General features: G+C 44.0%; 1 protein-coding gene across 1 annotated transcript in view; it reads left to right on the forward strand.

Annotated features, from left to right (window-relative positions):
- Nucleotides 1–195: 195 nt before the first annotated feature.
- The window catches only part of neto2a (neuropilin (NRP) and tolloid (TLL)-like 2a), a gene marked incomplete at both ends in the record, with an annotated part of 30,773 nt that continues 12,156 nt past the window's right edge, over nt 196–18,812 (forward strand). Inside the window, 6 exons of the mRNA XM_079256640.1 lie at nt 196–202; nt 3,261–3,317; nt 3,556–3,699; nt 8,620–8,868; nt 9,357–9,404; nt 9,931–10,058. Of these exons, the coding sequence (XP_079112766.1) occupies nt 196–202; nt 3,261–3,317; nt 3,556–3,699; nt 8,620–8,868; nt 9,357–9,404; nt 9,931–10,058 (633 nt within the window). The remainder of the gene's footprint in view (nt 203–3,260; nt 3,318–3,555; nt 3,700–8,619; nt 8,869–9,356; nt 9,405–9,930; nt 10,059–18,812) is intronic.

Here is an 18,812-nt window from a genome sequence, read left to right on the forward strand (position 1 = left end):
CATAAATAATACAGCAAAAAGCTCTTATTGGACAACTTCATTTTTCGGACGGTTTCTCCTTCCTTCTCCTGTATACGTCCCCACGCGCCTTCAGCTCGCGCTCATGACCCAGCCCTCTCCCCAACCGCCGCCGGCTCGCTCCATCAGCCCCCGGGGTTTCCCGACGCAGCGCGCGGGTCCTGACGTCAAGCCAAAATGAGCCGTTAGAGACGTTAACTGGCATTACTGCAGAGCTAACCGTCTAGCCTAATTAGCTAATTGTGGAGCCTCGTCTAATTAGCTGCCCTCGCGCCCTTGCCAAGCTATTTAGCCACCTCAGTGAACTGTAGTTCTTCATTTTTGTGTGTGTCAGAGCAGTTGTTGTACTTTACAGGTGTTTTACAAAAAGTAAAACACCTATTTTACATAAAGTACTCTGTACTTTATGTAAAACACCTGTACAACATCTCACTGTACAGTTTCTGAATCAGCCAGTCACGTGGGAGCAGCTTAAGGTGAAGGAAGTAAAACCTACTGATACAAATCAAACTGGGACTGGAGGAAAACAGGGCTGATTGTTGATGACAGGCAGGTTTGTTGAAGTATCTCAACAAACCTGGGATTTTTTCTGCGCAGTTCAGTCAGGATGGTGGGAAGAGACCATCATGCTGCATCTGAGCAGCATTCTGAATGCACAACACGATCAAACCTTCATTTCAGCTTCAGCTGCAGAAATCCACATCAGGTCTCTGGTCTGTTAGACCTCTAGGACTGCAGTGGGTGTGGGCTCTGAATGGTAGTGGGGGTCTTTGACAAGTCCTGATTTCAGCTGAGGCTGCAGATGGTAGACCCAGAATCTGGCACCAACAGCATGAATCCAACCTGCGTGGTGTCAGCAGTCCGGGCTGCTGGTGTAATGGTGTGGAGAATTATTTCATGGCATATTTGTACCTCTTCATACCAATCAGAAACACTGGTTTCTGGTCACGCGTGTCCCTTTATAGACGCCATTAATGGAGACTGTGGCAAGTCACAGAGCAGAAGTTTCTAACTGGTTTCCAGAAGTCCGGTTACCTTGCATTACAGAGATTGAATGTGAGTCCAGTGGGAGACTTTTGGGATGTTAAAACCAGCAGCATGTGATGAAATGATGCCAACAAGGAGCACATTATCAGTGGAAGCAGGGTTATGATGTCACTTTGTGGCTGTGGTTTTGTAAATCTGTGCTTGAGGAGCGTGATTAGCATTAACCTCTGCCTGTTGCCCAGTTAGTTAACTGGTTTTTATCTGTCGCTTGTATCAGATGGACTCTAGCTGTTTCAGCTGTGAGTGACAGATAGCTGCAGTGGCTCTTTTTCCTTGTATCAATTTTGCTTATAAGCCAAAGTGAAAATTGACGTGAAAACAAAGTGACATGACCTAGAATAGCAGGATTGAACCTGAGGTCATTTTTCCTCTTTTTCTTTAAAATCAGCTGAGCTCAGAACAATCTGTAATGAATTATTTGGGATAATTATAAGATGAAAGATAATTTCATGACCGGATACCTAATTTGTTTTATAAACTCCTCCATTTATCACTTTGTTTTCTCTTTTTTTTTTTTTTTTTTTTTTTTTACACATTAACAAGTGTCTGTCTTCATGTTGAAGTGGCTGCTTGTGATTCATGCATAATACTGTGAAACATTTTGCAACTTCCCACATAAATTATGCAACTTTCCCCCTATAACATCATTTAAATATTTACAGTAAAAGCTTAAGACGCGGGTGTTTCTGCAGCTCAAAGCTCATAACCTTTACTGCTAACAGTTCCTCTCAGAGCAGGTTTTGTTGTATTACCCAGAGACGACAGAATTTCCATTTTTAGGAGCAGCAGTAGCTTGTAATACGAGTAAAAGTCTCAGTGAGAGCCTTCAGCTCTTATTTGCCTCTTAAATTTGGGTGGTCTGTTGTTGAAATGTGCTTGTAATACTTCATGCTCTCACCTACAACACCTCATAGCAAGATGATGGAGATAGAGTTAATGAGGATCCTGCAGCCCTGGAGGCCGCAAGTGTGTGCGTGCTGTTCCAACATGCACGGCTGTGTTCGCTGCTTACTTTAACCATGCTTTTTTTCCTCATTAGACCACCCCGCCCCCTCTGTGTCCTCCATGCTTGTATTTTTTGCTGCCATTATGCAATGCGCCAGCCTCAAGCTCGCTCTCTAACTCGGTGTGAGCGGGCCAACCTATTATGAACTCAGTGGGGATCGGGTCTACGGCGGCTTATCAGAGCAAGACAGTGTCAGGGGCTGTAACATGCTCACCCTCTGTGCAGATATCATTGTGCTACAGCATATTATATGTATTGTCTGCAGCCATGTGCTGCTCAGCCGTGAACCTAGGAGCCTGTTTCCTGTTTATTTCTGAGATAAGTGTCTGGTGTGAAAGGCTGTAGGTTAGCCTGGTGGGTTGTATGAAGGTTTATTCCTTTAAACTATTTTTGTACCAGCTTCCACCTCACATATGCCACTCAACTAAATTTATAATACAGCAATTTAGTCATTTTTATGTCATGGTTACTAGATTTTACACATGTTTAATGTGCTTCCACTGCACATATCTGTGGAGTTATTACATTTTCTTGCAGTCATTCATTAATTTCTGCTACTCCCATGCACACAGCTACGGTTATTCTTTGTTTTCAGCTGCTTCAGACCTGCAATAAACCATCTAATGTTGCAAATAAATAGCAGATCAGTCAGTTGGGGAGGATAATTGCTCCTTGCAGCCGTGGTTCAGAGTCCTGAAATGGAGCCAAAAACAAAGAAATGAAAACAATTAGGAAATGTGTCTCTGCATTTAATGCTAAATGTCAGCATTTCATTACTTGCAAAGCAGCGAAGGCTTCTTATCTGTACCAGATTAGCTTAAAGTTTGAAATGCTAATAAGCTGTTACATTATTATGTGTAATTTGCATGATAATTCAGCATCACTGTTTCCCCTGCTCATAAATGCATCGTGTTCATTGCATCCTCTGCACACACTGCTGATATAAGGACAGTCTGCAGCTTCTTATCCCTTTTTCTCACAAGTTCCACTTTTTTTAAACATGTCATTAAAGCTATAAAACTGATATTGATTTCCATTTTTCTTGCCATTATTCAAAGCTAGATAGGATGGATAGTGCAGCTGATGGCACCTTCTCCTGTGTCTGTTAAGTGCTTTCATTCTGCTGTTGATAATCTCTCAGATATTAATACACGTGTTGAGACTAATGTGTAATCTCTCTGCTTCACAGTGTGGATACTTTGCTTTCTGATAGAAGAGGGATTCGCTCTGGCACAGAGAACTAAAGGTGACCAGTGTAAGTGCTCCTCTTTCCTCTTAATGCCATTTCAGCAGTTTTGAGCGAGATAATCATACGACAGAAGGTTCTTCTTAACTCTCTGCATCCTTTTCTTCTTTTTTACCCTCGCCTGCTCTTCCCTTTTCTCCCCTCCTCCATTCTCCTCACCATCTAATCATTCGCTCATTGATCCCCTGACTCAATAACCCATCTGTCCCCTCCTCTTTTCTTCCCCCTCTTCTCTCAGACTCTCAGGGCGACCCTGGCGGTCAGAGCGCCAACCAAAACGACTGTGGCACGTGGGTGCGCAACATCAATGGCGGGGTGTTTATGTCTCCAAACTACCCCAACACCTACCCACCCAACAAGGAGTGCGTTTACATCCTGGAAGGTAAAGCCAGGCCCTTTATCGTCCTCTGCTTGGGAGCAGCAGGAGAGCAGAGACGTTTTCCACCTTGCAGCACGCTCCCCGCCATCATTTTTATATAACCAGATCCCCTCCTCTCCTCCGTCCCTGTAAGGCAATCAGCTTGACATTTTCCAAATGAGACAACCTGAGTTTGTTTCAGATATAGCCCTTTGAAAATCATAGAGAGTGGCGCATTGTGGGTGACCCCCCTCCCCTAACGACCCCATGGCTGCTGGCTCTGTTCATCTCTATTGGCAGCAAATGCCTGAAGTGTCTGTTATTTAAGGACACATAAAAGGAGATGAACATCTGCTACACAACTGGGCTTTAGCGGCACGTCTCTGAATCGTAAGCATCCTCGTCAACTCTAGTGTTTCCCAGAAATATCACATCCGTCTGTAATTTGGTGGCCTGCCGCTCGGGAAACATAACGGAAGGCATCATTAGCAGCTATAGGAGATAAGGTCTGCGTAATGTGTTTTCTACACTGATGAACTGTTTGTCCATGGAGTTAAAGCACAGCTTTTCATGCAGATGAGATATGTGTTTGGAGCCGTAATAGCTTTCACACATGGCTCAAGGGCTCCCCCTGTGGACAGATCAAGCCCAGACCTGTTGTTGATGGCTTAGCTGTGACTCTGTCTTGTGTGTGCAGTGTTACATCACGGTAGGTCTGCCACGCCACAGATGCAACCTATCATTTGCATTTATTTGGTCTTGAATGGCCTCTGCCTTGTTCACGTTCCAGCTCCTTTTATTCTGCATCACACGGAGACAAAGCGATGCTCACAGTTAGTCTGGGAGATAATCAGATAGCTTTGTAATCATAATTTGCAACTAGTGGGGCTCATTGATTGTGTCACGTCCCCAAGTTCATCAGCTAAATAGACTGAGTGATTATACATTCTGCTCTTTCTGTGTCATTTGTGTGTTTGTGTGTGTGTTGTAAAAATTCAACACACCAGGGAATGAACACACAGAGCAGGGAGTGAGGCCCAACGAGCTGCTTGTTCATTTATCAAATTCAAAAGCAAGAAAAAAAGCTTTATTTTAGCTCAGCTGCATGAGCACACGCCTCACCCTGACCTCACTTTTCTTTCTCTTTAGCGGACATGCAGAGCGTCTCCAAGCCTGACTGCATTCAGAGCTCCACCCCCTCCTCCCCATGTTCTGCATCTTTATGATTCATTCGACATGGCAGGCATAAATTGCCCTTGCCCCTATGTTTCTGGGGGGAAATAGTATTAAAGTGCTGAGCCCATTCAGCGTGTAGACGTTTGGATTTGCTTGACAGATGAACTGGTGAACTGCAGGTCATTCTGGGATTGCAAGGTTTCTAAATTCAGAGACAGACGGCATTGCAGAGATGTCAGACTGTGTGCATATTTACTCGCCAGCTCTTTTATCAGGTGAATCTGTCGCAACATCTCTGCAATGACTGTGCTCAGACTAAACCTCTGCATTTTCAGTTTGAATTGGCAGAAAGGTGCCGATGACACTGCTGGACAAGACTTTTACATTTTAAATGGCTGGAACGTTTTCAGTGTGATGTTTTGATGGGAAATCTGGTTTGTTGGTGAGCAATTGTATTTTCCTAAAAGCCTTACTTATGCTTGCATTAAAAATACAGTTTCTATTTAACCATTTAGTCAACGTTTAAATGAGCAAAAAACAAATCATATGAAACTGTACGAGGGGTGCCAGAATACTCTATTTCACATGTGATCAGAGATATTAAACGCCATCATTGATTGTGAAAGATCCCTTGATATTCTTATTTTCTGTAAAATAATTATGTCTGAACCATTTCGGCAGATCAGCACAACGTCTGCATGGAGAAACAAAACGTTCAACACCCACCTGCTGCTTTGTTTCTGTGTCATAATGAGGAGAGAAAAGATTTTTTTTCCTCCTAAAAGATTGAGTCTCTTTGCTTAATCCATAAAGACCCAACCCATGAAAAATGATCAGATATGTCAATTTTTTCATTATGAGGTCTTTATTTGTCCTTTCAACAAATGTAAAATAAAAGTACCAACATTTTTGGGGGGATTTTTACCATTTATTACCATGTGATATGCCAACATTTTTATAGTGTCATCTTCTGCTTTCTGATGTCCATTAAGGGGCAAAAAACTATAATCAGATTTTTCAGTCAAGGTTTTGAGCAAAGTTTGTACCATAAAATGATGCAAAATGTCTCAGAAACCATATGTCATGCTGAGTTCTTATTGGTTAAAAGTGGAAAAAAAAGACCAAGATGTCCTTGTGGAAGTCGGTTCAATGGTCTGCAAAGCAGACATAAAAGGTGTCATGGTGTTTCAGATGTGAAGACCCTAATTGCAGGAGAACAAGACAGGAGGCAGACAGAATGTAGAAATGAGTTTCAAGGCCGACATTACGTCAGCCAAACCCTGGGGAAACACCACGGACGAGTTGACGAGGAGAAGCTGAAAACCAGCAGTATAAATACACAGACGACAAAAAACATGTGAAAGGAGGTTAACCAATCAAAACAAGGTGTACTGACGAGCTGGAAGTAAAAGCAGAACACACAAGAGGAATGCTACAAAATAAAAGACAAAACTCAAATAGACCAGACTAAAATAAACATTAAACCACAGACAATGAAGAAGAAAATGTATCAAATGTGTTTCACCACCTGCAGAATAACCAGCAGGATTTTATGCTAACATGAAAGTAAACATGAAAGTAAACGTGAAGGTGAACTTAAAGGTAAATGTGAAGGTAAACATTCAGGAACTGCGGTAAATGATGGTAACGTTTAACGCAACACAGTTTATTAATAATGGCTGACTGACTGGACTTGCAGCAACATGACAAGCTCAGCAGCATCGCTGAATGTTAGTTAGTTAGTTAGTTAGTTAGTTAGTTAGTTAGTTAGGTCATTTATTTCGGATGAATGAACTAAAGAAAATATATGTACATATACATACATATGTATACATTCAAATAAATACAAGAAAGTAATAAAGAACATAACAATAAAATTAATAATAATGATAATAATAATAATAGTTAAAGCCGCAAGCAGCATCCATCTGGTCCGTACCTCATGCCGAAGACCCCCCCGATCATGCTACCAAACAATTATGAATGCTTTTAACTTTGGCACAGAACTAATGGTATATAGATATATACAATGCATCAAAGTGAAAGAATGGGTGTATTCACCAACATGGCGGACATCCCGTTGCCATGGCAACAGCATCTGACTGTACTTTTTTTGTTCGTCTTGGGGTGTTACACGTGTGTTTAATTTTGTTGTCCTACATTAACGTAGACGTTCGGGACCCTTATTATTAGGGTCTAACAATTACAATAATAAGTTTACATCATTAATCATTACATTACAAGTGCGAAAAAAGTGTGAAGAAGTATACACATCAGCCAAACTGAAATACGTCTTTTTGATAGATTGTTTGCTGTTTAGTAGAACTGGCTAGGCGTGAGGCGGAGCCGATCCCAGAGGTCGCCAGCCTTTCGTATTTTGTCATGTTTGCATTTAAAAGATATAAATTATAAAACTTAAAGACCTATTAGCAGGGCTCATGTGATTTTCTCATGTGAGTCTCTTGTTTTATTAGAGTTCTACTGCCTTCCTTCTTTCACATATTGGTATGATCCCAGTCCAGGGATCCTCCAGCCCTGGTCCTCAAGGGCCGGGGTCCAGACGGTTTTATGCGCTGACCTGCCAAAATACACCTTATTCAGTCATTAGCAGATACACAGAGCTGATCAAGGTCCATAAAACTAATCAGGTGGGTTTTTGGCAAGAAAATGTCCAAAACCTGCAGGACACTGGACCTAGAGGACCCGGATAGAGGAATCCTGTCCTTGTCATTCTTTTTACGATTTGCGACATAGTGGGCCAATCAGAATGCTCCTTTTAAAGCCTCCTCAGTGGGTGTTGGCTCTTGTTTACTATCACTAGTGTGAAGACGGAAAACATCTTCCTCCTTATTAAGACTCTTTAACCAATCAGTCAGGAACCAAAAATACTTTATTCATCCCCGAGTGGAAATTCAAGGTTCAAGTACAACCAGTCCAAGATTTTACAGACAAACATAGAACAATTTCACAGATCCGGGCAGTCTGAGGCCTCGCAGCCAGCTTTATCTGATAAGAACAGAGGTACATTAGGATTCAGGGTAGAGGGCAAAAACAGGTATCACCAGACAATGTCTCGTGGGGGCGCAGTCTGGAGAGACAAAAAAACACCTTGTGTACACATAAGCACAAATTCACACAATAGACAACACAAAGTCCAGCTGGCGGTGAGTCAAGGGTTGGTGTGAACCCCTGTATCCACAGTCCATGTGGAAACGGAGGAGGGTGGTGGACACAGTGTCAGTGAACATCGGTTCTACCTGCCCCAAGGCCTTCAGAGGAGCCGAATCCAGAAAAGACTGATTATTTATGTTTCAGGCCAGGAAAATATTTTGCTCCCAACCTTGAGTCCATGACTGGTCTCATGCTGGCAGCTCCAAACATCCTAATGGTCATGGTTCAGTTTCCATTTCCACCACCGGTAAGAGCAGACATCCGCTTCACGCTGGAATCGATTCTGCAGATCAGCTTCGGAACCGGCACTAGTTTGGACCAGATTGGCATCCTGTTGTGATCCAACTCAGTCGACATTTGAGTCAGTGGGTGTGAAATATGATGATTGTGGATTTTTCTGTAAATGTTTGTCATCTTTGAGAAAACAGAGTTCATCACACGGTCATTGGAGATGGACAAAATGGTATGGATGCTGCTCATAAATGAGTTGATCCAAATCAACTCTCATCCAGATTATCTTCGTCCAGCAAAGCAAAGATCTAATTTCTATTCTTTTCATGGATTTTCTTCCTTTGTTTTCTCCCTTGTTTTCCAAAGCCCTCCCACGACAAAGGATTCAGCTGGCTTTTGATAAGAATTACTACATCGAGCCGTCGTTCGAGTGCCGCTTTGATCACATCGAAATACGTGATGGGCCGTTTGGGTTTTCGCCGCTCATCGATCGCTTCTGCGGGGGAAAGAATCCGGGGCTCGTCACGTCCACGGGACGTTTCATGTGGATCAAGTTCACCAGCGACGAGGAGCTCGAAGGCCTCGGCTTCCGCATCAAGTACACCTTCATCGCAGGTGAGTGTGAACTCCCTGATACTCTCTCTCCCACTGTGAAAGCTGATTTCTTTCCACATCAAAGGTGCCGAGTGAGAAATGAATTCGATAAGACTGTTTTTGTTAAGAGATCAGAAGTAAAAAGGAGAATAAGATCTGAGAATCTGATCTTCCCGAAGACAAGTCTGCTTTTTCTTTTGCATTGTTTGCCATGTTTCTATTTATTACCAACTGAAAAAAGATCTTCCATCAGGCCTTTCACTCTCCAGACATCATAAACCTCTTTCCTTTGTTTGTTCTTTTGTTTTTTTGACACAAGCTTTGCACAAATGCCTTTAAAGTCTAAACCAAGTATGGCTCGAAATCCTCCTCTCATCAGGCATCTGATAGAAAAAACCCATTCTGCTTCATCTGGCCAGGCTTAATGGGATCTTGTCTTGTCATCCCTGCTTACATACCTCTGCTGTGTGGTTTGATAGTAATGTGCCTCCTAAATGTGATCATTTCAGACCCTGATTTCCATCTGCACGTGGGCGGACTGCTGAACCCCATCCCAGGTAAGCTCCGCGGCATTCCTCACGTTTGTGTCCGATGCATTTTAAAAAGCTCGTCTGAGCTCAGAAGCTCACCGGAGGCGATCTGCCGCTGTGACATGAAAGCTGAACTGGAAAATGTACCTTGACAGGCTTGTAATCGCGTACAAAGTCAAAGGATGTACACACACTCGCACGCACAAATTTAAGCCTATGTGAGAACACACACTTCTTTTATCTTTCTCTTCCCTGCCTGTATTTGTGCCTTTTGTTCCTCTGCCTTCCTATTGTCCTTCATCCTAATCTGCTGCGCTCACTTCTATTGAATCTTAAATCCTTTTGGCTTCTTAATAAAATCTACGGTCTGTCCTCTCAGTCCGTCATGCTGCTCTCCTCTCTGCAGCCGTCCCGTCTCCACAGTTGTTTTCTCTTTCCTCCTTCCACACGACCTGTTTGTTGACCTCTTCATGTTTTCATGACCCGTTCTTTCTTCTTATTTTTTTTATTTGCTTTCTTACTGCTTTCTGCACATTTCCCTTTGTGCCTGCAGACTGTCAGTTTGAAGTTGGTGGATGGGATGGGATTATTCGCTCCAGTCAAGTGGAAGAAGAAGATCGAGTGAAGCCGGGCGATGCTCTGGACTGTATCTGGACCATCAGGGCTCCTCCTCAGTCCAAGGTCAGTACGAAGGACCAATTATGAAGGCGCGTGTGGTGCTTTTCAGAATCTCTGCATAGAAAAACAGTTTACCAGAAGGTCTGGTCTGCCTTATTTTAATGAATCAGTCATTTTTATCATGTTCACACACTTCTTAACTCTGAATATTTAAATATTACACCTGTTCACTCAGCTGCTGTCGTTCTTGAACAAGCTGCTTCACACCCTGGTTTTGTAATCACTGAACGACAAAAAAAAACTGCATGGATTGTGTGCTGGATGACTTAAAAATCACATACAGTCAGTGCTGGAATAGATTTTTGATGCATCATTTGAAAAAGATAAATCAGAGACGAAACGATGGAGGATTTCACCAGGAGGAGCTGATGCGGGGCGATGCTTTGAATATCAACAAGAGCAGGAAGGGCTCTGAATTTCTAAACGGCAACGGAGTCTGAAATCTCCCTCATGTGTGTTAACTCCATCTACTTTGTTTCCCATGATGCCTCATCTTGACAATGTGTCTATTGTTAGATCAGCTGTTCAGTACTTTCACTGAAACTGGAAATATGAAAATCAGATCCCAGTACACATTAAGTCAGTTTTTATCTGAAATGAAAAGTCAATCAACAAAGCTGGATGGGCTCAAAATGCATAAATATGTTATGTTTAAACACTTTATTGATAACCAAAGAAAAAATGGGCAGAAATTTTTATTAATATAAATAAACAATAATAATTTGTCTACACATATCATTTATCTCCATGTTGTTAGAGTATTTGTCCCGAAAAAGTTGTCCACCAGGAGACAGAAGACACGACAGGTTTTTTTTTCCATACAGTTATGCAAAAGGTTTCAGTAGGTGTTTAAAATGATAACATTTTAACACCATTTTATATGATAAAATGGTTTACAAACCAGTAAACCATTTTATTAAATATTGCGATAAATAAATGTATCCCTTTCCACCAGATTATCACATTAAATCTTTCTCACTGCTCAGACGTGTTTCGTTACACTTGATCATAGTGACATAACCATCTCCACTCACATGTGTCCACACAGCCGAGGAAAAAATACCAGAAATATCACTTTATACATTGTTTTCCATCTTTCACAGAGCTGAACTGATTGTTGTAAACGCGTCATCCTATTGGATGTCCGTCCTTTGTTGTGGACTTGTCACATCTGCCATGTTCAGCTTTTGCTTAGTCCAATAGAATCAGATATATATATATATATATATATATATATATATATATATATATATATATATATATATATATATATATATATATATATAATTTTTTTATTTTTTTTTAACATTTTTTTTACATTTTTGATGTTATTTATTGTAGGTAAACATCAGTGTCGCCAAACCTCTTAAAGCTGACATAGACTAATGGGGAAAGAAAGGCTCCAAATATGCTTTTTAGTTAAAAAAAAAAAAAAAAAAAAGCTGTTTTAATTGTAGATCCCACCTGTTTTTCCTAAATGCTCAGCTTTTCTCTCCCTGAGAATGCTGTTGTTATGCTGTCATGTTATCACATTTACATTATAACTCTGTATTTGTGTAAAAGTGCAGTTTGTGCAGTGCCCAGCGAAGGCAAATCTCCGTTATGATGTATGGCCCTGGAGTTTAGGAGTGTGTTTTCGAGCCAAGAGTAAAAGCCTGCTGACATGTTCAGATATTTATGACCTGATATTAAAAATCTCATTGAAATTGCAAACATGGCATGGCTAGCTTGATTCATTTCTGCTCTGTTTCTCCCTCCTGGCTAAGTGAGTCATCCAAAGTCCTTTGCCACTCACTGTCCTGAAAAAAAGCACAAATTAATGCACATCTCATGTATTTTAAAGCTACACAAACAACATAATGAGTTGTCACAAATTGCAAGCAAGTAAAAAAACATTCAAAACTTATATCTGCACGCTTTATTACATGTTATGCATATGTAAACATTTCTGCGTGCTGCTTTGTCACATGCAGAGATGAGTCTCACCGGTTCGAACACGTGCAACGTAAAGCAGCGGTGATGATGATCAGGATTTAGCAGAGGCGCTCAGTTTCCAGCCAGAAATGAGCTCTGTGAGGCAGAAGAAGCAGGGCAGCACGCTCAGCAGCAGAACCAGAGCAGCCTCTTAACGGCTGCCTGCACACAGGTGTCCGCCTGCTAAATGTGCTGCTTCATCAGAGCTGTTGCTCTCCCTGTCCGAGATTTTATCACACCATTATTGCTGATGTGGCTCCTTCTAACAATTTGTTTTGTAATTACCCCAAAGTGCAAGCTAAGATGCCACATAAAGTATCTGTTTATGGCATTAAGTGGATAATGGTGTCTCACTGACATGGCAGCTTTGGACACTAATAATCTTGTTAGCAGCAGCAGTGCATCTCTTGCTGAGTCAAAATTCCTGATGTAGAGAAGCTTTCGGTGCAACAGCACACAGACACGGTGACATTTCTACAAAAAAGACTGAGATTATAGAATATCATCTCTAAAGTGTTTCTGACCCGACTGAGCATGCTCACTAGCTGTAAAGGTTTGTCATAGATGGTATGACTTCCCCTCTGTGTCATGTTGTGACAAGCCTGGAGGGTTTTCTAAAAGTCGTGTTGTTATATTGTCACCTGTTCGACCGCTGCTCCTCAGAAAACTGAAGATGAACACAGCACCGTTGTTTGTTGATCTTAGGCCAGATTCACCTTTGGGAATATTATGTTCAGCTCTTGTCCTTCATTTCTGCTGCTTCTTTGAAGCCTCACAACTGAACTTTGGCAGATTTTCTTACTTGGACAATTAATAAGACACCATTCTCTAAGCTTTATTCGTCTGATGTTGACTTTTGCTTTGTCACGTTCTCTTTTTCTCGCTTCCTCCAATAATACTGTTCAGGGTTTCTTTACTGAATCAGCCATTATGTTAATCCAAAATAGCCAGTTTGTTGATAGTTGATCATGTGTGATGTGGTACTAAACTCTGCTATATCACGAAGCTTCAGGCTAACATAGAGTGCAGTTTCTCAGCCCCTGGACTCTGCAGGGCCACTGTATTCAAGTAATAATAATAATGATAATAAGAATTTTAAAAAATTATAATTATAATACTAATAAATAAAAAACAATAATAATAAGTAAAATAATAATAATTTAAAAAATAAATCATAATAATAATAATGATAATAATCATAAATAAATAAATAATAATAAATTTTATTTCTTGGTGCCTTTTTATACCCAAGGTTGCCTTACAAAAGAATAAAAATAATAAAATATCGCTTTAAGGATATAATACACAGCCAAATGTATTTAGACACCCTCCAAATAATGGAATTCAGGTCAAAGCACCTGAGCTTGCCGACTGATTCTACAAACCTTCGTGAAGAAAATCTCTGTCAGGAGTTCCATGAATCCAAGCATTGACCGTGCAATTTGTGAAGCTCCCCATGCTGGTAATTAACTGTTCGTGGTATTAAAACAATTCAGCAACTCAGTCACAAGGTGATTGACCACATACAGGCCTTCAAACTCCGTCCGGCCTTCAGATTAGCTGAAGAAAGCTTCAAGGAATGGGTGTGCGTAGTGGAGCAGCTGCATCGACGCCTTACATAACCAAGTGCAATGCACAGCAGTGGTGTAAAGCATGCTACTACTGGGCCCTGGAGCTGTGGAGACATGCTCTCTGGAGTGATGAATCACACTTCTCCGTCTAGCAATCCGATAGACGAGTCTGGGTTAGGCGGTTGCCATGAGAACGGCGCTTTTCTGAAGTTTTGTGGAGGGGGGATTATTGTGTGGGGTTGATTTTTTAGAGGGTTGAGGCCCTCAGTTTAAATGAAATCAGCTCTTTATGCTTGAGCTCGCCAAGACGTTTTGGACAATTTAATGCTCAAAACTTTGTGAAAGCTGTTTTGGGACATTCTGTTCCAGTATGAAGACATGGATGTGTGGAGCAACCTGACAGAGTCTCCATCCAGTAGATCACCTTTGTTTTAAAGTTGAGCAGAAACTGTGAGGTGGGACTTTTTCCCCCAGCGTGGTCTCAGGAATGAGCTGTTAGCCGTATATTGGGCACAAATTTACAAGATTTTTTATTACATATTCATGAATGAGGATGATATTTATGTAAGTTCACCACTTCATTGGATGTTAGTGAGTCATCCAATACGTTTCCACTCACAGGAGGATAAATAAATGTATGCTATAATTAAACATAATGTAAATATCCAAGTTTCCCTCTGCAATAAATAGGAAAAGAAAATGATACAACTATATTTTATCGAAAATTTACTAAATATAATTATGATTCTATATTGCTTTATCAATATTTTAGAGAATGTATTAAAATAAATCATAAATCATGATAAATTCTAAATATCACTAATTAACAAAAAAGTATCAGTGCATATGTCTGTAGAGGTAAAAATCCTGTATTTTTAAAAAAATGTTGCATTGTTTTTTATTTATGTATGCATGAAAGGGTGAATATGAGTAAATAATGCTTAAACTGAGCAGATTCAGACTAATTACCTCGTGAAATAAGATAATTACACCTGATAACATTTCCTGAAATAAGAAAGAATTTCTACATCTTACAGGATTGAGAAATAAGTGGTAAAACACTGATTTAAAGTCCGTTATAAAGTCAAAGAAAAGACAACTCAAATCCATCATGTCCTAAAACATGAAGCTAAGCAAGATGATTCTTCTGCATTTCAAATTAACAAGACAATGGATTTACACTTAATTAAATCAATAATAATAAATGATTAAATTAATATGCTTTACATAGAATCCTGTCACACACAGGTGCTAAGCTACATGTGTAGAGCTCCTGGAGCCATGTGGCTTCACCATGCAGACCACCACCAAGCTTTCATACAGCAAAGACTGCAAGAGTTGAACTCACAACCTCCCAACTCCTACCAGCTAAATCACTGACACCCCCGACTGTACTGCTGCGGTTGTTAACAGATACTTCCCACTCGTCCAAACCTTGTCTAGAAACTCCTCCTTATCTCAGGAAATCTTACTGAATAATCCCGTTGCAGCACTGAAGGTTGAGTTGAGTATTTTTTTCTTATCTGAGAACGTTTGCAGTGTGTGCGTGAATTGGTACTGGGAGGTCTAGAAACAAGTTTTCACAGCTAGAATCTGTTATGGTGGCAGCGGAGATGTGGACCCAAACGCAGAGATGAGGGGAACAGGGATGTAGATGCTAGTGGCTTTATTTTAACAAAGGCACGCAACAAAGGACACTCAAGGGACTAACTACAACCAATGATCCAGCAAACAAGGAATGAAAACTGAGGAGTATAAATACACAGAACAAAACGAGACACAGGTGAAACAAATTAACTAAATGAACCTAGGTGAACTCAATAACAGGAAAAACTACAAAATAAAACAGGAAGCCCAAAAACAAAGCACCGAAAAACCCAAATCATGACAGAATCGGGTGTGAAAGATACAAGTCGATGTCAAACAGCATGTAAAAATCAGCAGTGTTAGGATTTCATTACGGATGAGGAATTAAAAGACATAAATTCTCAAAAGTTGGTGAATAATCCGAAACATCTTGCTCTCCTCGTGTATCACTCGCAAGATTCAATTCATCCATCCATCCATCCATCTTCTGCCGCTTATCCGGGGTCGGGTCGCGGGGGCAGCAGCCTAAGCAGGGAAGCCCAGACTTCCCTCTCCCCAGCCACATTTGCCAACTCTGCGGGGGGGATCCCGAGGCGTTCCCAGGCCAGCCGAGAGATGTAATCCCTCCAGCGTGTCCTGGGTCTTCCCCGGGGTCTCCTCCCCGAGGGACGTGCCTGGAACACCTCACCAGGGAGGCATCCAGGAGGCATCCTGACCAGATGCCCGAGCCACCTCAACTGGTTCCTCTCGATGCGAAGGAGCAGCGGCTCTACTCTGAGCCCCTCCCGGATGACTGAGCTCCTCACCCTATCTCTAAGGGTGAGCCCGGCCACCCTGCGGAGGAAACTAATTTCAGCCGCCTGTATACGAGATCTCGTTCTTTCGGTCACGACCCACAGCTCATGACCATAGGTGAGGGTAGGAACGTAGATCGACTGATAAATCGAGAGCTTCGCCTTCTGGCTCAGCTCCTTCTTCACCACGACAGACCGGCGCAGAGCCCGCATTACTGCAGACGCCGCACCGATCCGTCTGTCGATCTCACGCGCCATCCTTCCCTCACTTGTGAACAAGACCCCGAGATATTTAAACTCCTCCACTTGAGGCAGGACCTGACTCCCGACCTGGAGAGGGCAATCCACCCTATTCCGGCTGAGGACCATGGTCTCAGATTTTGAGGTGCTGATTCTCATCCCAGCCGCTTCACACTCGGCCGCGAATCGCTCAAGCGAGAGCTGGAGATCACGACCAGACGAAGCCAACAGGACCACGTCATCTGCAAAAAGCAGGGACCAAGGCCACCAAGTCGGATCCCCGCAACCCCTCGGCTGCGCCTAGAAATTCTGTCCATATAAGTTATGAACAGAATCTGTGATAAAGGGCAGCCTTGGCGGAGTCCAACCCTCACCGGAAACGAATCCGACTTACTACCGGCAATGCGGACCAAGCTCTGACACCTGTCGTACAGGGACCGGACAGCTCGTACAAGGGGGTCCGGTACCCCATACTCCCGGAGTACCCCCCACAGGAGCCCCCGGGGGACACGGTCGAATGCCTTCTCCAGGTCCACAAAGCACATGTAGACTGGTTGGGCAAACTCCCATGCCCCCTCCAGGACCCCAGAGAGGGTATAGAGCTGGTCCACTGTTCCGCGACCAGGACGAAAACCACACTGCTCCTCCTCAATCCGGGATTCGACTATCCGGCGGACCCTCCTCTCCAGGACCCCTGAATAGACCTTACCAGGGAGGCTGAGGAGTGTGATTCCCCTGTAATTGGAACACACCCTCCGGTCCCCCTTCTTGAAAAGGGGGACCACCACCCCAGTCTGCCAATCCAGCGGTACTGCCCCCGATGTCCACGCGATGCTGCAGAGGCGTGTCAACCTGGACAGCCCCACAGCATCCAGAGCCTTAAGGAACTCCGGGCGGATCTCATCCACCCCCGGGGCCTTGCCGCCAAGGAGCTTTTTGACCACCTCAGCGACTTCAGCCCCAGAGATAGGAGAGTCCACCCCTGAGTCCACCAGCTCTGCTCCCTCATGGGAAGACGTGTTGGTAGGATTGAGGAGGTCTTTGAAGTATTCCCTCCACCGACCCACAACGTCCCGAGTTGAGGTCAGCAGCACCCCATCTCCACTGTACACAGTATTGATGGAGCACTGCTTCCCCCCCCCCTGAGCCGCCGGATGGTGGACCAGAATCTCCTCGAAGCCGTCCGGAAGTCTTTCTCCATGGCCTCGCCGAACTCCTCCCATGCCCGAGTTTTTGCCTTGGCAATGGTCGAAGCCGCATGCCGCTTAGCCCGTCGGTACCCATCAGCTGCCTCCAGAGTCCCACAGGCCAAGAAGGCCCGATAGGACTCCTTCTTCAGCTTGACGGCATCCCTCACTGCTGGTGTCCACCAACGAGTCCTGGGATTACCGCCACGACAGGCACCAACGACCTTGCAGCCACAGCTCCGGCTGGCTGCCTCAGCAATAGAGGCACGGAACACAGCCCATTCGGACTCAATGTCCCCCGCCTCACCCGGGACATGTTCGAAGCTCTGCTGAAGGTGGGAGTTGAAGCTCGCTCTGACAGGGGACTCAGCCAGACGTTCCCAGCAGACCCTCACAACACGTTTGGGCCTGCCAGCTCTGACCGGCTTCCTCCCCCACCATCTGAGCCAACTCACCACCAGGTGGTGATCAGTTGACAGCTCCGACCCCCTCTTCACCCGAGTGTCCAAGACATGTGGCCGCAGGTCCGACGATACGACTACAAAGTCGATCATTGAACTGCGGCCCAGGGAATCCTGATGCCAGGTGTACATATGGACACTCTTATGCTGGAACATGGTGTTCGTTATAGACAATCCATGACGAGCACAGAAGTCCAATAACAAAACACCATTTGGGTTCAGAGGGGGGGGACCATGCCTCCCAATCACTCCCCTCCAGGTCTCACTGCCATTGCCCACGTGAGCATTGAAGTCCCCCAGCAGAACAATGGAGTCCCCAGAAGGAGCACCCTCCAGCACTCCCTCCAAGGACCCCAGAAAGGGTGGGTACTCTGAACTGCTGTTCGGCGCATAAGCACAGACAACAGTCAGGACCCGTCCCCCCACCCGGAGGCGGAGGGAAACTACCCTTTCATCCACCGGGGTAAACCCCAACGTGCAGGCACCAAGCTGGGGGCTGATGAGAATGCCCACACCTGCTCGGCGCCTCTCACCATGAGCAACTCCAGAGTGGAAGAAGGTCCAGCCCCTCTTGAGGGTACTGGTTCCAGAGCCCAAGCCATGCGTCGAGGTGAGTCCAACTATATCTAGCCGGAACCGCTCAACCTTGCGCACAAGCTCAGGCTCCTTCCCCACCAGAGAGGTGACGTTCCACGTCCCTAGAGCCAGCTTCTGCAGCCGGGGATCGGACCGCCAGGGTCCCCGCCCCTTGCTGCCGCCCAGCTCACATTGCACCCGACCCCTACGGCTCCTCGGCAGATGGTGAGCCCACGGGAGGTGGGGCCCATGTAACCCTTTCGGGCTGAGCCCGACCGGGCCCCATGGGCGAAGGCCCGGCCACCAGATGCTCGCTCTCGTACCCCGCCTCCAGGCCTGGCTCCAGAGGGGGGTCCCGGTAACCCGC

The sequence above is a fragment of the Telmatherina bonti genome (genome assembly GCF_933228915.1).
Source record: "Telmatherina bonti genome assembly, chromosome: 1".
NCBI lineage: Eukaryota > Metazoa > Chordata > Actinopteri > Atheriniformes > Telmatherinidae > Telmatherina > Telmatherina bonti.